At 38.1% G+C, this 23,148-nt stretch overlaps 1 protein-coding gene across 2 annotated transcripts in view; it reads left to right on the forward strand.

The window, feature by feature from the left end:
* CDK19 (cyclin dependent kinase 19) overlaps nt 1-23,148 on the forward strand; it is a 133,102-nt gene that overhangs the window by 28,040 nt on the left and 81,914 nt on the right. For both annotated transcript variants that reach the window (XM_055713497.1, XM_055713496.1), the window contains one exon: nt 22,870-22,980. Coding sequence is in view for 1 of the 2 variants with exons in the window: in XM_055713496.1 (XP_055569471.1) it covers nt 22,870-22,980 (111 nt within the window). In the remaining variant the exon portion in view is untranslated. The remainder of the gene's footprint in view (nt 1-22,869; nt 22,981-23,148) is intronic.

Genomic DNA, 23,148 nt, shown 5'->3' on the forward strand with positions numbered 1-23,148 from the left:
GAATAATATCTTTTCAGTATTAATAAAACACTTTGAAGATTTGTAATGCCATTGGCTCTCTTCAAATACAGCTACATAGAATTTCATAATAAGTACAAGTCCTCTGCTTTGGCTGTGTTGACCTTTTCTGTGGCTTTGACTATCACAGCAGCTTGCAGTATTTACTGTTATGTAGAAAAATAGGTCTCTAACCTTGGTCCCTGGCTTTGTTTAAGGCAAGGTTAGGTGAAAAAAGGCCTTAAAAAAGCTTGTGTCCCCAAGTACATTTGCTGTAGGAGATTCCTTTTGAATGTCAGAACTTCTTTTTCCTTGCCAAGATAAATATATAGAATATTTGGCAATGTAAAATCTTCCCATAAATTCTCTACTACCTAATTAGAAAAGATTGTTAGATTTGTTTGTGGAAACTTTGAAACTCCACTCCCTCTTTCAATAGCTGGAGGTAGTGAAAGTTTGAAAAAATATTTTGAAAGGATTTTTATTTAAGAGTTAAGGCATGTGTTGGCTAGAAGCGTCTGTGCATTATGATTTTGTAAGTATGAATCAGCTGGAAGGAGGTTTTCGCTTCGGCTGCATGAAAACTCATGTTTTGCATGCCATAGGAAGAATAAGAGTTCTCTCTGTTACATGGCCTAATCTTGTATAATCTCTGTAATGTAAATAGTTTTTGTGTAAGGCAGTACTTAAATTCCTGCTTTGGTTATTCTTCAGAAGGGTTCTGTGGACATTTTTTTGTCTTTTTATTTTATTGCATCTGAAAGAACAATTAACTTCACTAAATAAAAAAGTACACAGGTAGTAAATCTGTAAAATAAAAAAGATTTTTGTTTCAGTCAGTTAAGGTGACTTTTTTTTATTGGCTCATAAATGCACTGTAACATTTATGAAAATAAGTTTTGCAGCTTGGAGTATAATGTTTTTGTTAAGTAATAGTAACAGAAACAGAGCATCATCTGAAGCAGCTGGTCAGCCCCATTGTCTGACTACATCCACCTCATTCAGCAGTTTAACAACAAAAAAGAGCATGCAGAGGAGAAGGGAAAAGGGAAACTGTTTTTAGTGCACCGTTGGTTTCTAAATACAAAATTTGAAAGTTTTCTCTTTTCATACAGCATTTACTTTGCTGTTCTTGAAGTTGTGTCTCTGCTGAAAGCAGGACAGCAATATCAACAAATCTATGGCAAGTATGTTAAAAAAAAAAAGCTTTAACCCTATTCTAACACACTGTGAGCCAGAGAAGCTTCTTTACACATTTGGTACTTGACATCACTTAGGATATAATCCAAATTTCCAGTGCAGCTGACTAGGAAAAATGAATGTTCAGTGCTTTTCAGGCTCACTTGTTTCCACTTTTAATTTGCTGTTCACTTCAGAACCTGAATATTCTCAGAGCACATATGCAAAACCAACGGATGGTGCCTTCAACAGAAATGAACAAAAAAGGAAAGCCAAGCCTCTTCAGGTTGAGCTGTAGGCAGCAATGCACTGAAAGCAAATAGCTACTTTATCACTCGGATAAGGAAGAACAGAATTGCAGATAATACAGGAAAGACATTTTTAAATACTTATTTGCCAAACTTAAATACTCCCTGCAAGACTGCGTGTGTGCACACATGAAGACACATATTTTAAAGCTTCAGGTGGAATGTTTGGTGAATTTTAGGTTCTTTTCTGAATCCATCATAAACCTTTCTTTTTCTCTTCTGTTTCTCATTCTCTCTTTCCCATTATGTGTTTTCCTTATGTTCCTCCATTTGTACTTTCCCTGTAGTCCAGTGAAATTAGTTTATACATGTTTTCAGTTTATTCTGTGTGGAGGTGTTTGAATGTTTGTTGTTGAATTGTTTGAATGGTATATTGACTTCGTGTAACTCTAGAACATGCCCTTCTCTAATTTAACAATATATGTGACTGGTTTTGATGCCTCAGACTGAGGTGATGCCATGGGTTTTCAGATGATGGATTCTTTTTAAGTTGGGACTTCCACTGTTACTAAATTGGCCACTTCATTCAGCAAGTGTCTCACATTTTCTTGTGCATCCTTTCACAACTAATGTAGTAGCAGAAGCTCTTGTTGTTGCCCTCGATATTCCTTGCAAATGTCAATTCGAGATGAGCTTCAGCGTTCCTGACACCATCCCTACATGCCTGGGCAGTGTTTCTAAACTCCTCCTACGTAGCCTGTCCCTGTTTGCACCGCTCTGTATACTACCCATCTTGCATCGGAGCTCTGACAATCTGCTTAACTGAACTGGTCTCCCGATACTTGTATTTTTTAGTAGACCTGCCAGCTTTCTTGAACTCCTTTGCCCTTCAGAGCTGCTTCCCATAGCTGCCTGCCGGTCCTTTCAATAAGCTGAAATCTGTTCTGAAGCTCTGGGTCTGTGCTCTGCTACTTGCCTTCTTCACTTCACTCAGGATCTTGAACTGTACTAGTAGATGGTTGCTACAGCCAAAGCTGCCTTTGGTTGTCACATCTCCAGCTGGTTCTTCATTGTTGGAAAACAGCTGTGTGCCACCATTGTTGGCCCATCCAGTATGTGTATCAAGAAGTTGTCCCTGATATCCTCCAAAAATTATCTGGGTTGCTGCTGCCCTGCTGTCTGCCCTTCCAGTGGATATCAGGGAGGTTAAGGTCTCCGGTAAGAACAAGGGTTTGTAGTTCAGGAGTCTTTGAGTTGTAGAGAAGACTTCATCCAATTCCCCATCCTGATCAGGTGGTTCTCTGATGTACTCCCAACACAGTGTCATCCTTACTGGTCTTTGTGCTGATCCAGACCTGCAAGCTGTCTGATGCTTCTCTGTGCCCATGGGGTCTGTGAGGCAGAAATAAAACGTTACTAATAGTGCCTAAACTGGATGAATTAATACAGAACAGAGGTGGCTGGATTGAAAATGGAATAACAGTGGAAAAGTCCTTAAGGCTTGATCAAATGCTAATTAAAAAGTTCCTTTTTTTCAATACATTGTATGGCATTGGTTTTAGCCTGTGTATGGCAAAGTGGATAGTGGTTTTAGTCTACAGTCATATTTTACTCTGCAGGCTTTTATATGTAAGTTGTAGTTAGCTTTGTTACTGAAGGCAAAATGTTGTGTTACCTTCTACTAAAGCTTTATTCACCTCATTGAGTTTCATTATGTTAAAAATTTCAGTGTGGTGTTTGTTTCCTTGTGAACCTCTGTGTATATTTCTGTGGTAAGCTGAAAAATAGCTTTGTTTAAATACAGCATTCTGCTGAGTTTATGAGATTTGACTCGTGTTTATGATGACTTGGTACATTATTGTATGGGGTTTTTGAGAGACAGGGAGGTTTTCCTGTTTCCAAACTGTAGTTAACAGTACAGTAGTCAATAAATGGATAGCCTGGGTGTCTTGAATTCTGTGATGCATCTTGTCGACAGGTTTACAGTGTGAAGTTGTAAGTGTGTAGAATTTGCCTAGTTTGCATTTTCATAAGAAAGGTGGTTCTCTGGTCCATTTGGCCATCTGACTGGCAAAATAGTTCTGCCTTGTAGAAAGAGCGTCATACTCATACTTCCTATCTCATTAGTAGTGTCAGGATGCTTACCCAAACCTGCTTGTTGCCTGTATGTAGCACATGTACTAAATTGGGGGTATACATAGAATATCAATAGACTTGACCTTGAGCTCTTTCATATGCAGCCACCTAAGAATACTGGAGTTAAGGTAGTCTGGACCGCCTATACTATTGGAAAAAGTAATAACTTTTTTGAAGATGTGAACAGAATACTGAAAGAAGCTATCAGTAGAATAATTTTGATTGTAGACAGTTATGAAATACGAGATCTGCTGCCAGTTCTTGAAGACATTTGTGGGAGCCTCTGCCTTTTTTTTTTCTGTGCCAACGAGCTTATCCTGTCCCACGGCCCTATGGAGTCTGTTTCTCAACTCTCAGTATCTTTCTGTATTTTCACTTGCTTACCTCAGTTGCCTTTTGTACGATTTACCTTGCTTTCTTCTCTCTTTATTTCTGGATGCCTTTAATATTTACAAGCAATACAATGGCTTCCTGTCCACTAGGTCTGTCTTGGATCCGTTTTGGTTTGATTTCTTTAAGCTTCTGCTCTAAAAAAGTTATTACTGTTATTTATGTTCTGTTTCTGACCAAACTCCAAGGTTTGCTCAGTACCCTCATCTGCCTTAGTATCTTTATACTTTGGAATAATTCCTTATTTCTTGACATGTTATTTTTGTTATGTATTGGTGATTTTTTTTCTTGCCTAGGTTTTATCTAGTCTGTTTTAGGTTTGTGAGTATGGGTGATCCTTGCAGCTTTACATTCTGTCTCTAAGCATTTATTATACTTGTGGCCTAAAAAATAATTTACCGCTACTAAATTGCCTTTTGTGCTGTTCCACATCTGAAATTCACCAATTTGCTTGAAGCTTTGAAGTCTAAATAAGGAATTTTATTGTGATTTTAAGTTTTAATCATTTTCAGCTATCTCCATTGTTCAGATTTTAAGTCTGAGCCCAGATGGATTATTTTATTTTTCCTTCTTCTGGGCATCTCAAATCAAGACTATTTTCAAGCTCTTATTTTCTTTCTTCAGTACTTCCAGAACTCATGGGTTTTTTTCAACACGGATGGGCCTGAAAAACACATCTATATTCTTACCCAGCTGGGATTATTTAAAATCTTATCTTTGTCCTATGAAATGCTCTGTATATGGTGCTGCTGTAGAATCCTTCCTTTAAACCATTCCATTTCTGTCTTATCAAATTAAGTGTCCTAGAAGTCCCCTCTAAAAATGCAGAATCTGCAAAACAAATCAAAACCATGTCTGTCTTCTGTGGTTAAACTTAATGCTCCTTGTTACTCTAGCCAATGCTCAAAATGCCATCTACTTGCTTGTCAGATGTTCACGTAATCATTTCTGTGGTGTTCTGCATACTAGTGGAAATAAAACTTGTCAAAGGGTTCCCATCAAGGTACCAGTCATGTTTGCATTAGTGAAGTCTGAAAGTGTTTAGTTCTCCTGTGGTCTGTGGTGAACTGATTGCTTGTATTTTGGTTTAATAGCCTTTTCTTTTTCTCTTGCATGGCATTTTCTGGTGCTATTAACTTGTACTGACTGACTGACTGACTTGAAACTTTACACACCCAGGGCATAATTGCTGTTGCATGTGCAGAATGAAATGCATAAAATCTATAGGGGTTTTCCTACAGATGCTTCCCCTGCAACAGGGACATCTACAGCATATGCTTTTGAGGATAGACAGTACTGCCCCTCTTTTCCCAGCCAAGAAGAGGGTAAGAAGGTAAAGGAGGAGGGAAAGTTAGTTTAGGGTGTTGTCAAAGGGAGACTAAGTGAGATTAATTTAGGGTGATCGTTGAGTGGTAGTGATTGTTTTACAGGTTGTTCTGTCCCAGTGAGCTCTCTTCATTTCTGAGTGCTTAATCTTTAGGTTTCACACATCATTTGAGCTTCTGTGTTCATTGGTCCTCCATCACACACACGCAGGGAAAAAATAAATAAATCCATCTGTGTAAAGCATACTGAGGATTTTGTTAGCTGGTGCACTTCATTATTGTAAATACTTCATCAATATTTATGAATTTGTGGTGAGTTTGCTAAGGCAACAAAAGGCATCTTCCAAAGGTTAATCTACTGCTACTTTCCCGAATTTGGCTGGAGGACAGTAGTGAGTGCTAGTGTGGGATGAATTCCTGTAGCACTTGAGTATCTCCAGTAATCCAGGGGCATGGCAGTGAAGGTGACCACTTCTGCATCATGTTCAAGGGGACTGTGCGGAGTTTTCTAGATTTGATAGGACTTGCTCTCAGAGTACTCATAAGCTGCAGCATTTTCAGCTGGACAATTTGGCAGTCACGGTGGTGGAAGCTGGCTGGATACAAAGCCTCAAAGTGACTGTTGCTTGGCCAAAGGACAGTAACACAGCTGTTACTTTTAATGCATGTCAAAGTGGACCTGAGGTTTTGTGATCTGATAAATAATGGGCTTAATATTAAAAAGCCACAGCATTCAGTTGCTTAACGGTGATAAGGGAGCGGTAGGGCAAACGAATATGAAGTGTGACTTAGGTTGGTATTGCCCTTTTATAGTGTGTGATGCTCAGAAGGATTCTGTTGTCTAGGTAACAGGGTCTGTACCTCATTTCTTAAGAAGGTGGAACAGATGTTCTTGCGAGAAGCAACCAATTATCACCAGTGAGAATATTGGCAGTATTTAAACTAATTGCTCTGTTGTTGCATGCAGTCCAATTCATATGCTATGAATAGTAAAGAAAATTTAAAGGAAGGAATCTTCCTGGTATGGCTTTTCTGGAATGAAGTTCTTAAAGTATTTGTGGTTTATAAAATAGCACTCATCGGTGCGTGTTTTCACACTTCCATTTATCATTGTATTTTCTTCAGTACCATTCAGTCTTTTTGTTTGGTATTTGTAATGTCTTTTCCATGATTGTTGAGTTCCATTGCTCGATCAAATCTCTGTCATATCACATTAATTTCGTTCATTTGAAATATGTAAAAATCTGAAGGCAGTGGGGTAAAAGGATGCTTACAGTGGCATAAGACACTGAGGGGCTTTTCTAAGTCATGTAAATCTGTTCTGAGATTTCAGTTTTGTGCCAAAATTCAGGCACAGCTACTTGAATAGGGACTGTGCCATAAAAAGCTGGAGCAAAGGGAGGAAGCTATATAGACACATATATACATGAAACCCTGCTGTATGCTGCTTGGGTGGGGACATAGGTTGTGTGTGGTGGAATAAGCAGGTGGTAACAGTGTCAAGGAAGAGAGGACAGCTGAAAGGGACAGTATGGAACAAGGAGTGCCTGAGCGCTCTCACTGTAGCACTCAGCAGTGTACCTTGTTTTTATGAAAGATTGTGCTAAAGTAACTTCATGTATGAAATAAAATACTTACGTTGCTTATGAATGTAGTTTTGTCTTCCTGGAAGACTGTTGTAGTCTTTACAGCATAGGATATACTTTTGCCTTTTATAAGAGATTTGGTGGAAGGTGTGCATATAAGTAAGTTTTTATACCTTTGGGATAAACTCTGATGTTGGGTATTAAATAAGAAAAAGAGGCATTGGGACCAGATTTGTAGGTCACTATTTGTGGGTCCTCAGCAAAGCTAAGCCACACCATTATGCTTTTAAACAAAACATCTGGCCTCTTGCCTGAACTTTTCCTGAGCATCTTGCCAAATAAAAAAGGTCTTTTCTATGTTTGTTAGGTAGGGCATTGCAAAAACATGTTTTCTGTCTTGGCAATAATAGGATGAAGGAAGAATCCTTGACCTACTCTCTTTTTATTGTCTCCGATAAAAGATGTGCTGTTTTGATTTTTATCGAACTGTGGAAAATGTCATAATGAGTGGAAACAAAGTGCATGTGGCACTTCTTAGATTATTTGGCTGAGTTATCCTATTGTATTGTAGTGACATGTTAATTGGGGCAAAATGTCTTATTACATTCAGTTATTTCAATAACCACTGTAAAATGTTTGCAGTCTGAGTAGGAAAAAAATAACGTTTTGTAGAGGTTTTTTTAATCCTTTTTACCAGGCTACTTGCATGTAACTTATAATCTTTTGCTTGTTGTCCTTCTGATCTGGCTTCTGGCTCTCATTCTGTGAAGTCTTCTGCGTTCATCCTTTGTGATTTAATGCAGATGATGCATCTGGTCTCTTAGCTGTATGTATTAGCTTGTCTTTGCCTCTTCAGTCAAGAGCAATACTGCTTAAATGTTTGTCTTGATTAGCAGAGATGCTCTCTTCTTGTCCTTTTCAAACGCTGTTGTCTCTAATTCCTATGCTAAACCTCTTCTTTGTTGTATAGGTTTTTTTTGAATAGTATCCTTCATATTTTGTTGCTTAGACTTCCTTATGATATCTGGTGTGTAAGTATTCATGACTTCTCATATCCTCTTGTTCCTGCTTGCTTTTCTTCTGTTGATACACTTTTTGATTCTCCTTGCATTTACCTAATCTATCACAGGGTCTGTCAGCAGCAATATTTACTACTTTTGCAGCTTCTTCTGTATGGTAGAGTGCTAATAATGAAATCTTACAATCAGCTTCTGCATATCTTTCACCTGTTTTCAGGAGAGTTTTCTCCATTTTTACAGTTCAATTGTATCACATATCGCTAGTCCCACATTCTTTCTACCACCCTTGACATACTCTTTGAGCCCTCCTCTTTTTCTGCCTACCCTTTTCATACAAGAATTTGACAGGTACTATACATTTTCCCATTTCCTGTCTTTGGAAATAGAAGCTTCTTCCTTATGTGCCTTCTTTTCTCTGCAACGGTTCCATGCTTCGCTTTTTTTCTTCTTTCCAACCTTCTGCTCCAATGCAGACATTAGCCTGCTGTCTTAAGTAACCTCGCTTTCATGGGAACTAATGCTTAAAAGAGCATTGGTGGGCCTCTGGACTTTGTGCCAAGTTTAGGAGGGGTGTTTGCTGTGCTGGATGCTTTTCTGTGTGTGTCTCACCCCTTGACATTTTCTATACTTGCCTGTTGCTTTCCCCTCCACTAGTCTTTTTGCCTCAGTCTTGATTTTCCTGCCTAGTTCATTCCTTTTTGTACTCTTTGTCCCATTTCCCACTCCTTGCCTCACAAATGCTGTTTTTCCTGCTTCAGCTTTGCTAGTGCCCCTACTGTTTTTTTTTTCTCTCTTTTGTTTCCATGGCCAGTTGTGATCCTCACCATTGTAGCCCATGTATCCTTCCCTTGGTGTGTTGTATTGTTTGGGGTTTTTTTTTTCCCTAGCATCTTTTTCCAAGGTCTCGTGTGTCTCCTTGCTGCTGATCACATCTCTGCCGTTCCTCCTGCTCCTGGTGTTGCTGAGCGGAGCAGCCAGTAAGCTGCAGCCTGTGTCCCTCTCCTCCTGCTGGCTGTCATGCTGGTTTCCTTCTTCCTGGAGTGGTTTTCTGGACAGAGACTGTCCCTTCACTTTCTTCCTACCTCCCCTCTTTCTGGGGCAAGTTTCATGTCCCTTGCCCCAGAAGAAGTCAGCCTTCTCAGGGACTGAATTAAGCAGCAGAAAAATTGGAGGAACTTTCTCCTTTGTTTTAGTGCCAGAGCTGTATCTGTTGTGTGTCATTTCACAGTTCTAAAGGTCTTAAAAGTCCATTTCTACAGAGTATGCACAAATAACATTTCCCCCTCCAAGGGAAAATGAAGCATCAGATAACAGTTTGGTGATACAAAATTGCTTAGCCTAGTTTGGCTTCTTTGCTAACCTGTGCAAAAGTGTAAAATATCTCATAATACTGAGCAGCTTGTGGGATAAAATCATGTTTGTGTCTATTAGCGTTGATTTTTAATGGGAGGGAAACAGCCCTAGCTATTTACAGGCAGCAGTGACTTACTGAATGATCGTTACTCTGGTACAGGTTGAGGATATGGGGAGAATCTTGGAATCTTCATCACTGTTCTGGAAACAGCTCCCAGGTTTAGGAGTAGTCAAAAAGGCAAATTCAAAGTCACTAGAATGTCTTAAAAATGAATTACAGAAGTCAAGAGCTGAGAGCAAACCAGATGCTGCCAACCTCATAAATCCCTGGTGCATTCAGTTGTTGAGTGTCTGTGTGCCATCCGGATCCCCTTCCGCCTCAGAGAGAGCACAGTAGCTCTAGAGAAGGTAAAGAGAAGGGGAGTCAAGAAAGCAGGTGATACAAAACTGCGTCTGTACGAAACAGACTGGGAATCTGTGAGTTGGAAGTGGGTAAAGTGAAGGAATATGCGTGAGGTCTAAAATCAGGGTTGTATGGAAAACTTAGGGAACTGTTAGTGTTCCTGAGAAGGGAAGAACTAGGGCAACTGCAGGAAGATAGCCAATCTCTCGCCGATACGACTTGATTTTGAAACACAGCTCTCCATCTTGTAGAGACCCGGTGTAGGACTAATTTGTGGAGGAGGAATGTGGCTGGGATCTAATTGAGCAAATGCACAACACCAGTGAAGGACCTTGGTTCAAACTGGTTCTCAATCCCTGATCTGGTGGCTTGCTGGAAGCTGAGAGCTCTTATCACAAAAGAGCTGTACTGCATGTGTGCTGCTTGTGTTCTTTCCTTTGGTGTTTGCCTCTGCCACATCAGGGGCAGGGTAGTAAGCAGGCTTGAAATGCGTTGAGTCTGGATCAAGTACAGCAGCTCTTTACTTCTCTGAGTAGGGACACACATGTATTAAACATTTTGACCTCAGCGGTGGTCTTGTAAATGGCTAAATGGTTTATATGAACAATCTGATGTTCACAAGTGCCCAGACTGGAAAATCTCAGCCCAAACAACTAGTTTGGCAAAGTCAGGAGGCGCAAACATGCAGGAGGCTTGCTGTAATCTTTGGAATTCTCCATACTGGGTGACAGCATAATTGTGTAGGAGAGTTTCCTAACTTCTGAAACATGGATTTCTCTTACTTCAGGCAGTGTGAAATTGTTATTCCAGAAGGAAGATGCACATAAATGAACTCTGACATTTTGGCTGGGATTATTAAAATGTTATTTGCTACTGCTAATTGCATGCTTAATGAGATACACCAGATCTGGAAGAGTTCTGTTGCAGGTCTTGAGAGTGACTTCCAATTACTCATTTCTGCATAATATCAGGGACAGTATCTGCATTCAGTTCTCGGGAAGAAAGTCTAACATGAGTGTTCATGGTGTGTTGTTTTCAGGGCCCCATGGCTTTTGCTGCCTTGGGCAAAAAGTCAGTTCAGTTCCCATTTGCTTGCAGTAAAATTTACTTTAGAGAAAGTTTATATTCAGTAGAAGATTAAATGCAGAATGCCACATGCCTAACTTCTCGTGGTGGTAAATATTAACCAGTTACTAGTTCCTACTAGTTAGTTTGTTCTTCTTATTATCTACAGGTTTCAAAACCTCTCTTACAGAACCTTTGTGGTTCAGAGTCCTTATGGATTGCCATAAGAGCCTATTTACCATATCTTGTTTGTATTTTTATCTCTTTGCTCACCAAATTGTATATTACATTAAGCCACTTTTTGAGCCTTCCTGAACCATATCAGTTCTTATTGGGGGAAATACTGGTTTCGCTGCATTTGTTGCCTCATTGAAGAGTTTTTCGTATATTTAGTAGAAGAATGAGGAAATAGCAGGCTTTAGGTTCCAAACTGATTTTTATTTTTTTTATCCAGTTGCAGTCTGATCTTGCGAGTATGAGAGGAATCTTGTGGTAGGCGTTTAATGACTTGGGAGACCGCCAATGAACATCTTGTTTTAGCTTGCTTCACACATTAGATTTGTGGCTAAAAAGATTGCAGAAAATTTGGGTAAAAAGTGAAAACCAATGAGCAAAAGCAGAAAAATTTAATAGGTAATTGTATTCATAAACACTGAGAAGATCCTAGCTGTGTACTTCCAGAGTGAAATGCTGGATTTGTTGTAAATAACTGTCAACAGACTAATTACTTCTATAGTTCTCGAGCAGAAGCTCTGAAAGAGTAATACTCTGAAATGAATCTTAAACAGTATAAAAGAAACCTGATCATAAAACTACATGCAAAACTTTTGCTACTTTAAACAGACCCAAGTTAATGAAAGGAAGTTAATGACCAGAAAAATACTCATTTTCTCTCCTCCAGTCTGCAGGCGCATTTCTCGCTTGGAGCATAGTATTAGACTCAGTTTATACTTGCAGCTATAGGCTTGTCTATTAGCTTGCTTAACTAGAGGTAAGACATAAAAGCAAATCAGTTGAAGTACATCAAACTTTAATGGGTGCTGTCATTCAGCTTTAACTGCATTTAACTGAAGCAGCTTTAACTTGATTCCCGTAAGGAACAGAGTTTTAATGTGCTTAATATGTTTTGAATTCATAGCTCTGATTTGATTTAACTTTCCATTTAAAGAAGACTTGAACTATAAATTATATATCTAAACTCCTGCTTCCCAGTCAGGAGTAAGTAGAACGAGTACATATGAAGACTAATCATTAGTTTTCCTTTTTTTTTTTTTTCTTTCTGTTCTTCTCGCTTTAACTGTGCAAAGGTAATTCTTTGTTTGCGTCCTGAAATGCTAAAATACATACAATTTATGTCATGCAATACTGCCACTGAAAACGTAGTAGATTTTTCAGGAAGGAATAATAAAATCTTCTAGATCACACTGTTTCTGTGATCCAGCATTATGGAAACGTGACCTAACAGAACTGTATCCTGACTGGAGGCTGCTGCTGCGTTGCTGAATCAGCCATCGGTGTTTGGTCCAGATTAGGGCATAGGCACTTGATTTTCATTTCTTTAGAGTTTCTCAGAGCGTGGACTTAATGCTGCTTTAGGCTGACTGCAGGACAGCTGGTATGTGATCTAGCATACAACCAGTGGCTACAAAGTTAAGCCACCACTAATTCTTTTCAAACAGTTTTGAGTCACAGGGGAGTGTTGGATTAATACTTCGTATTATAGGAAGACTGCCTTTTTAATATGCTATTGGAAATTCTGAATTATTGTTAGACTGTTGCCTAATTATAAGACTTGATTTATATTCCTGTATGTTTTTGTATTGGAGAAATAATTGTATGCAGGCTGAGGACTTAGGTGTGACAGTACTCAGCAGCATACTCTTTAACCTTCAATAATACACCAAGTCCTTTACAAAGCAGAGGTAGAGTTAAAATCTGGAGTTGGATTTGTATCATTCAGCATGCACACTTGAGAAGCTGTGTGGGATTTCAGTTACTTGATGTATGCAACATTTCTTGGTTCCATCCAGGGCTGGGATACCTTCCTTCAGGCTGCAGGGAGTCACGTCTATTTACTCCGTGTGTTGTCCCGAAGTCATACTTGCACTGTGCCCCTTCCATTCAGCGGGTCAGAGCAACGGGGAAGACTGGAGCCAGGTTTGCCACTCGGTGGGAGTGCTTTCATTATTGAGCTGTCAGATTAAGAGGAGATGCTGGCAGTCTCCCAGCCAATTTATTACAGAGCCAAATCTGTTAGCTATCGTCTGGGAGAACCCCACACAGATTGATTTTTACAGGTGGTTTTGGCAGATGTTTTGGGTCTTGGGTATAGGTGTGAGCGGGATTTTAAGCAGCTCAGCATTGTCACGCTTGATGTGCTCTGGATCTGTATAGAAAAAAAAACCAGGAAAATTTCGTATCATGTAATAGCAATAATTCAGGATCTAAAGCAGAGGCACAGAATTGCACTTTTCTCTGAGTCCAAAAGACGTATTCTGGAATTCTGTTTGTTATCACTGGTGGGATACAAGAAGTTATTGGATGGAAGTTTTTGTCAAGATCTAGATTTTATTTTCATGAAACTGTCAAATAACTGATGATATAATTTGTGTTGTGTAGCTTGTAATATTAAACTGTGGAAAATGGAAGAGTATCACAAAATGAAAATTTCAATTTAATAATAAAAATCAAGAAGTTAAGTAGGAGATAATGAACTTTAGGAATCAAGGGGACACATAGGTTGTAAAAATAATTTCTATGGGAATTCTTTTCAGGATAGCATTGCAATAACTGTCCAGTCCTTTGCATAGGTTAGAAATCCATTACCTCTTGAGAGATGGATTACAATGGTGCCATAAATAATCATCCTGAGGTTGGAAAAATACACTTTTTGGCCATTCTTTGCTAAAACACTATTCCTTTTATTCTGGTTTATGTAATATTTCTCTTTCTAAACTTTTTGAGAGGAAAACTTACTTTGAAAAATGGATGACTGATCAGAACTGATGTCTAGTCTTGTTAGTTGCCCTTCTACAAGGGTTTTGAAAAACCTCAGTTGCTGTTGCTGTTTATTCTCTGTGAGATACAGTGCAAGAGTAAGATTGTAACTGGTTGTGAGGAAAAGTGCAGAAATGTTAGAATAAGCATTGCAAGAGAAAACCATTTGCACTTTTGAACCCCAGACTGAATGTGTAGGTTTGTGGAATTATGTGATGCTGCTTCTGAATTTTAAAGCTATGTTAGCGAAGTGGTGTGTTGTATCCTCCTGCCCCATTGTAAAGACTGTTCTAATATAGCTTTAGGTTTAAAAGTATTTTTTAGTTCCATGGGGAAATTTCTTCTCAGTAGCAGAAAATGTATTTTTTGTCAACCAAAAAGCAAATTTGGAGTATGGTCATAGATGTTTTCGATTTAGTTGTTGGTGTTATCTGTGTGGATTAATGTTCTTTTATTGTAGGCCAAATAAGGAGAAAAAACTCTGTGGAGAGATACAGAGCTTAAACTTCTCTGTACCTTCCAATTGGGAGGAAAATGGTTATTGTTAAATCTCTGTCAAACTGACTACGTTTGGCTACAGAGCTGCCTTTAATAGAAGAGAAAGCTTAGAATTTGATTGTCTGAAAGGAAACAAGGTTTCCATTAGGAAGATGCAGAAATTAATAATTCAGATGTATTTTCTAGAAAATATATGAAAATAAATTATATATTTAATATGGGCACTGGAGCTTAGCTGACATTTTATGATCTTAATCTTGGCATTTCCTTACTTAGTTGTATAAAAAAATAACAATTTTCTTGTTTTGGAAGTAATTTTACAATAGTTCTTTTTTTCCATGTAGAAAGAAGTCTGTGCCATGGTATGCCATGTGGGTAACTAAGAAATGGAAAGAGTTGTCATACTTGTATTTCTGCCTCTGTTTTCCAAGAAAAGCTAAAGTTACTCAATTTTATTTTGCTGAGAACCTCAAGAAATAAAAATGCAGTTACCCTAGTTTCTGTTCCTTTATTTTAGTTAAAATGTAATACTTATGAAGTCTTTTGCCAAGCTTTTGTTTCAGAATAATAATATTATTTAGCAATGCCAGACCATTTTCAGCTCCTGAAATGAAAATATTTATGGAATAAATACTTTCTTAATCCTTGTCATAGGAGGAGGGTGGAGCACATTTTTGTCCTCTTCCTGTCCTGGCATTTGGCAATTTACTGGCTAATTTCTGTTAAGTGTCTTTTTACTTATTTATTTTTTTAAACATAGTTTATCGTTCTGCTGTGGGAGTTCAGAGCCCTCACAGTTTGGTGTGTGGTTGCATGCTTCAGAGGGATGGAACTGTGAAGAAAGGAGAAGGCTGAAGGACGTGTAGAGCAGGCTTAGAGGGACATTTCAATATGAAGGACTACTTGAGATAAAACTGATGAAAATTGGGTGCTTGTGTAGGAGGAGGGTTAGAGGGAAGAAGAGAGTCTGTTTGGACTCATGCTTTAAAATATTTCAGCTTGTTAATTTTAATTTGGAGCGTGCTTTGTAAACTCCTCAGTTTATGTTCATGTAAGTTCATTAGCAGTTCATGTAAGAATGGCACTTGTTAATTTTTGGCATTTCAGTCTGCCTCCTGCACTTGGTTTTGTGTGCCAAAGGCTGTCCAAGGGCAGGGCTTGACCAGACGAGTATGCAAAGAATATGTCCTCTCTGAAGCAGAGTTTAAGCTACCATTTCAACTTTTACCTTTCTTCTCAGGTTCCTTCAACAGTGCTGGGTGGGTTTTTTTTTTGTTTTTTTTTTTTAATATTTATTTATTTATTTATTTAGTATATATATATATTTCCATGTCTTTTTTTGTTGCCCACATCTTTTTGAGACCTCTTACACATGTGCTAGCCACAGTCATCTTACAGCTGGAAGGACTGATAAACAGACCCTTCATACCTGCTCAGCTTGAAGCTATTACAAAGTAAAGACTTTATTACTACTTCTTTTTTTTACACATCAGTTATGTGGTAACTCTGTAAGTGGCGTTTCTCCAACTAGAAAAGGGAATCCAAACTGGAAAATCTCAAACCTGAGAATCAATTTGGATCACTGAACAAAGCTGATTTTTGAGTACTTTTTTTAATGTGGTGCACTTTCAGTTTCCCTCTCTTTTCTTCTTTCTGATAACTTTGAAGCCTGTAGCACAGTTAGAAAAGAATTATTCTTACAAGTTTAATAAAATTAATAGCTGCCTTTTTTTATTTTGAGAAGCCCATATACCTCCCTGAGGTAAAAGCTGCAGCATGAGCTCAGTATGATAATAGGCATCAGAGGGTCTACATGGAAGGGATGATACTAATAACACGGAGGAGAGGATCTAGTCTTGATTAATAACATCTAAGTAAGTTGGAAGTTTTAAAGAGCTTCTGAGAAAGTAAAATGATGATCTTTAGGTTCCTTTGAAAACCCCAGCTTCAATTTAAAACCAACTTCATTGACCCTAGAGGCTTTGAATAGATTTATCACACAAGAGGCAGCTTTAAAATTCTACACTGTACAATTGCTTTTATGAGGGATCAGGCTCGTGCTTTGGTCTTTCCTATGACTTCTTGTGATGCACATCTCCATCTGTTAAATGTTTTGATTCTAGCCTGGAAGATGGTTGGGGTAGCAGAGTGCATTTCTGTCAAAGAAACTACCAAGGGTGTTCCAGATCAGTTTAACTGTGTAGATCAAAAGATTGGAGTAAACTGTGTGAAAGATAGGAATACTTCTTAGATGATATTGACCTCAGAATAAATTTCTGAAGATGATTGCGGGTTTTGTCATTGCTGACACAGAAATACATGTTTACTGCAAGTTTTACTAGTGTCAGTAGTGAGAGTGATGTTTGTCTTCCTGTTTTCCCTAATTTTTCTTAGGTTTCCTTCGCAGTGAGATGAAAGTGTCTTCACCCTGCTTTTGTAGGTTTTAGCTAGAAAGTATTATTCATCCTGTGGTGTAAAAGTATTTCTGTGCAACAGTTAGTTCTTTGAGGAATGTGCTGCCTTGACTATTTTTAAATGTGCTAAACGCCTTTGTAATTGATCACAATGGTTATACTAGTAACAGGGTAACTCTCCTTCTGTCTCACAGAAGTTGTCTTTTTCTTTGTGGGGAGAGAGGCTGAACTTTCTGTACCTCAAAAGAGCAATTCATAATTGCTGGTCTACTTCATCTAAAAGTTACTTGCATTATATGGTGATAATTTGTAGGCTAAGGTTAAACCAAATTACTGTAGAAGGTGGCTGCCAATCAGTACATGAATTTTTTCATCTGCTGGAAATAATCAGTCCTCACCAAACCCACCTTTCATGAAGGCTTCTATAAAAGCACATACTACGCAGACGTATTGCATCACTGAATCTAGTGCCTGACTGTTACATCAAATTCAGCTAGTAACTTTTTTTCCCCCCAAATTACGATCAAGCTGCAAATGAGAGATGCTGTTTTCCCTGTTATTGAGGCACATTCTTGAACCTTTCTGTTCATGAGATCCCATGCTGCAGGGTAAATTTATCTCTTATCAGTTGTATCTGCCTGTTCTTGAACCATGATTGTCATTTAGCGTAATTATGTCTTTCATTTTCAATGCTCATGCCTCTGTTTTTTAATGGATATCAATCTAATTCCCTTTCAATATTTTATTGGTTACATAACTGAGTAAGCTTTTTCTTCCCTGTTGAGGGAGAGACTGCTCTTGTGGACACCCTTTGCCTCTTTCAGGGTGAGTTCATTGTCGTGTATATGTGTGTGTGTGTGTGTGGAAGGGGAGATGTTTGAGCATAGGTAAAGAAAACCACATGTAATATTTAAAAGTACATCACAGAAGTCTTTTATGTATTGCTATCAATACACCTCTTTTCTCCTGTAAATACCTCAACTAGTATATCTAGTATCAGACTTAAGCTCTCAGTTTTCTTTGTTCTATAGTAATCCGGTTCTACCTTTTTGTCACTTGTACCTGATGCCTTCTTAGTCTTTAGTAGAAATTCTTGGTTAGTTTCTAAGTGCATGAATTCAGAATTTTGTGCAGTAAATTTCATCTAGTTTTTGTTACCCTTTGAAGAAATTACTGCCATTCTGTATATAGTGTGTAGCTGCCTGGAATCGTACAAGCTGTTTCATGCCATTCGGGCTATCCAAATGCAGCATTTTAAGATTTGAGACTGTGGCATCAACTAAGAGAAGTGGCGAGCAAAGGCATTTGTACGATTCGCTTGACCAGAAGAATAATTAAAAAATCTAATAGGTTTACAAGAAAGCCATTAAAGTTGCACAGATGTTGACAATTCAGAATGATGTCCTTCTGAATGACTTTCTACCTAAACTGCTTTTTATGCTGTTACCAAGACCGATACATACTGTTACTCACCTGAGACAGGTTTTTATTAGCATTTTACTGCAACTTGTGTATGATGGAACTTGAAATTTTAGAGGAACAGTAAGCTACAGTACCATTAAAATAGGATGTTGTGTTCACTTAGTAATAGATTTTAGCAGTTGCAGATCCTTTTTACATTTGGGCTGTTACCTTGTAATAAAATGTTGTCAGGTAGAATGCAATCTTTCAATTACTAGGACAGTTTATTAACAACTTCTTTCTAACTTTAGACTTGAATTAACCAAGTCTCCAAACTGATTTACTTTTGTGAAAGACCTAAGAAAAATAGTATTGGTATTATGTCTCATCTATCCATTTTGTATGTTTAAAGTTTATACAGCAATCTGTGGTGCAGAAAAGCTGTAGACAATTATTTACCGTGTCTCTGAAGTTGTCGTTGGGATTCTAGATATGGCTAAAATGCACATTTGTGAAATGTGTTTGTGGTGATGAACAAACATACAACCATTTCAGGAAAAGGTGCATGACTTAACTGTTAGATATATGTGGCACGTGACTGCTAATAAAGGGAGTAGTGAAAGGGTGACATGGCAAGGTGAAACATTATACCAAGCTAAAGTCTAACTCTAGTCTTAAGACACTCTTCCCCTGCCACCCCCCCACCCCACCCACCCCCAATTTGGGCAATATATTTAACAATTAGGTTTTCTGCTCCCTTATTCAGAGAATTTGAAGTCAGGTTCGTTCTTAGTCTGCACAAAGATGATAGGAACCCACAACCCTTCATAGCAGAAGCTGGCAGAAAATCTAAAGTGGCAAATCTAACATGAGTTAGGTCTTTGTTTCAAGAGTAGGGTTAGCTGGGCAACTGGGGACTACCCTGGCATCCTTTAAAGCAGTACATAATTTTGAAGCTATTTAGACAAATATTAATGAGAGTACTGTTAGGTGGTTGGTGTGGAGGTTAAATATTGACAAAATTCTAGTCAGGCGTAAAAGTCATTAGGGTACGTAGTTGATACAGCCACGATGCAAGTAGCTTTAAATATGACCCCGTGTTTTCACATTATTGGCTTCCCCCTGTCTGCTTTAATGAAAATACTGTTTTTGAAATCTCAGGTTTCTTTTTAGCTAAACGGCAGGTCAATAATTATCTTTGAAACATCTCACATTTGCACTCTTGATTTCCATAGCTGTGTATTTAGTTCTGCCCTGTATTCCTTTCTGATCCCACCTTTCCAGTGCTTTTTGAATGACTCCCCTCATCTCCGCTCTTTGTGGACCTGTTCAGTCCTTGTGGTCACTCTCTTCTGCTTGTCTTTGTCTCTAGATGAGGTTATTTTCAGCTGTAAATCTGACCGACATTTCTGTTGGTGACTCATGCTAGCCAATTGTACCCTGAGCTATAGTTTCTCATGTCATCTAGTTGGTGCCTAGCACCATTGCAAGCCCAGCATAGCTAGAGCAGATCTTCCATTCTTGACCAGTGTGTTGGACTCTAGAGCCAACATTTTCTTGGTATGGCTCCCGGCTGCTGTGCAGCATTCACAGTCTTGACAGCCAGAATGTCATAAAGCCTTTAAAACTGTGCTGGTTTGGATGTGTACCGCTTCCGTCCACTTGCAGGTTTCTATTTTACATGAAATTTTTTGTGGCCTCCTGTTATATTAGTGTTAGAAGTGTTATTATATATATTTATCTATATATAGTACTATTATATAGTAGAAGAAGGTGGTATACAGGTCTGTTGTTTGCTGAAACTACAAAAGCACTTCCAAAATTACTAGCTGTGCTAAGTGCTAAAGCATTCACTTAAGACAGGTGACAAGAAAATAAAATTTGAGTTGCCTTCCACCTTATTTATTGATTTAATGAATTAAAAGAAAAATGATTTAACAAATTAATTAATCTGTTGGAGTACAGAATCAATAACACAAAAGCTTATTTTAATATTTTTAATAATAACTTACCAGTATTTTCTGTTACATGTTCCATCTAACATGGTCTAATAATCTAACAAGATTACTTGACAAGTTTTCAGTCTAGTTTTTAATATTGGTTGGTGTCTAAATAACTACAGAATGAGTTTAAGTCAGAGAATCAAGTCCATATATGTTCTTTATAAATGATGAATATCCCATTAAATATAACTATTAGAGAAGATGTCTTTTGGTAAGCATTCGTATCTCTGAAATATTTTGCTGTGTAACTACTTCTCGTGAGAGAAAAACATAACATTTTTATTTATAAGGCTGCAGTAGCCGCCATGATTAAGGTGTCGGGAGCATCCCAGCATCTTCTAGATTGCACCTTTAAAAACAATCTTACTGCTTTTAACATGTTCATTTACAGTACAATTTAGAAAAATTGCTAGCTTTTATGGGCAGGCCAGGCTGGAGAAGCAGGCAGGTAGAGACTGTGTTTGTAACCTGCGTAAACAGGCTTTATTAGTTTGGTGGGAGCTCTTACCATCTATGTCTGCAACTGTAACCAGTCATCCAGTAGCCGCAAATCGTGTCAGAACTTTTTTGCAGACACTGTTGGCCTTAGAGTACTGTATTCTTCACCTTCAGCTCAGATACAGACATTCTCTGTTAGAAACTCAACATGTGTAGTATAAAACTAACTTGATTTCTTCCCACGTTCCCTTACTTGTAACGGTAATCAGTGTTTAAGATCATACCAGTAACTCATGTGAAAAATGCTGGGTGTGGATAGGGATGCTTATTGTGTTATCTAAGTTGAATCAAAAGAGAAGAATGATGCGTTAGAAGTAACTTACTCATTGTAAATGAGTGTATGTCATTGTTTTGGGTAAGAAATTTACACTTTCTTTCATATTGAAGTATCCTTTTTTGTGACTTGCATAAAAAGGAGAGGTTTCAGGTTCATTTATTAATCAGGCTGTTCTGATAGCCCACTGCTATGTACGTTTTCTCTCTGTGGACTGGTGTGAGCAGAAGTGTTTCAGAACTGAAATATACACATTCCTGTCTCGTTTTCATATAGTACCTTTCTGTTAATGCACAATGCTTTAGGCAGTCTTCCCATTCTTAATGCTCTACATAATATTTCTGTTAGTGTTTATTATATGCTAGCATTTGATATGGAAGTATATTCTCTATGGCTGTTTCTTACTGCAAAGTTTTACATATTTTGAGATAATGGTTTATTTAATCTCATTTTTTTAAGGAAGAAAAATCTGGAGTTATTTTATACTGCTATTGCAGCCAACAGTATCTTTAAGAAAAATCTAACAGCAAATAAAAAAAAAAGTGCCTACTATATTTTTTTTTTTTCCTCCTCATAGTGTAAAAATTATCATAAAATAGAAAGAACTCCTTATTGAGAAAGAAAAGAGAAGAGGCAGAGGCATTACATCAAGTCCCTACTGGAAAACAGTTTTTAATATTGCTAAAGACAAAGTATACAGCAACATCTCTTGATGCATGTCGAAGAGACTTATTTTAATCTCTAGAGTATTGTTAGGTTATAATTCTGCAAGTTGTTACTATTTACGTGATAAAATGATATCTACTGGTATCTTGTAAGTGATACCTGGGTGTGACTATTGATCAGTTCATTAGGGAGGAATTTCTTTTACAGCTAGAAGTTCTTAGTGCTTAGAGAGAGGAAGAAACAAAAAGAAAATGCTTCCTGCTTAGTAGAAAAGGCATTTAAATTATTTCATTTGCTGGAAAACTGGAATAGATCTAAGCAGTTGTAATATTCCTTAGAACATACCTTGTCTTGACAGATACCTGTATAGCCAAAGGATAATATAAATTAAAATTAATAATTTTCCATATTCCCCTATCCCCCCCCCCCCCGCCCCCATATTGCATCTTTCTCTGTAAGGTGAAAAAAGGGACAATTCATTTCTCTCAAATGTGCCTTGGAACCTACTCCATTTACTATTTCGCCATTATAAATTGATTGTTGGCAATTTATATACTAGTGCTGCAGATGAAAGCAATTTTCAGATAAAACAGAAGTGATCAATCATTCTTGTGACTGCAGTATGGAAGAGGGGAAAAAAAAAAAGTGATTCCATGGAAGTGATGTTTTTGGGAGTACTGCTTCCCAACTCCTCCTGAGACTGATTTAATCTGGCAGAAGGATGACTTCAGCAGTGGTGCCTGTTTTAATGTGCTGTCTAATTAGTCATGAGACTTAGTTTTCTTTCTGGCAAGCCATAAATAAGCCTGGGTTTATTTCTGCATTATGGGATAGTAGTTGAAACAATGATTAGAAAAATGGTTTTGGTAAACTTCTTTTTGAAAGCAGCCTTATATTCTGAGAAGATCCACCCTGTGGACTTCTAGGCAAGTGAGACAGGGATCCAATGCAAAAGAAATCATTGTACTACCAATAATTTATGTGGTGATCAAGGACTGCGTTGTCCACATAAAGAGCTGGACCAGCAATACAGACTTCATTCTGGCATTCTCAAATCCTGATGTTCACCTTTAACAGAACAGTTATGTTTGTGTGTAGTAACATCTTTTACTTTAGGATAGAGGCTGAGGGTGAGTGGGATGAGTAGGTGGGATGGGCAGCTGTGTGCTGACTGTGGGGCAAAGAAGGGTAGCTGGTGATGGCCAGCTGTGTTGGCAGAACAGTAACCCATGCCACGGAGGCTGTGTATATACAGATTTTGACATTTGGAGGATTATGTGCTGAATCACTGGCATCTTTTCTTCTAGGGCCTCTTCTAGGATTAATTGCTCACTCTTTGTGCTAAGCCCTGTTTTGTTGTCTTGTGTCTTTCTTAAAAAAACACAGAAGTAACAAGAGCTTCTCTGTTTCTTTGCAGCTTTTACGAGAGCTGAAGCACCCTAATGTGATTGCATTGCAGAAGGTTTTCCTTTCTCACAGTGACAGAAAGGTTTGGCTGCTGTTTGATTATGCTGAACATGATTTGTGGGTAAGTACAGATTTCCCCGAGTGTCTGAGGTAGTATAATATGAGTGTGTGTGATATACCTTCATATAGCACAGAGATGCATAAAATTTGTAATTGGGGTCTAACTGACATCCTGTTATTTGTACACTTGAAAATCTGCAAAAAGCTATGTAGAATTTTTTGAAGTCAT

This window comes from Falco cherrug, chromosome 6, assembly GCF_023634085.1.
Source record: "Falco cherrug isolate bFalChe1 chromosome 6, bFalChe1.pri, whole genome shotgun sequence".
NCBI lineage: Eukaryota > Metazoa > Chordata > Aves > Falconiformes > Falconidae > Falco > Falco cherrug.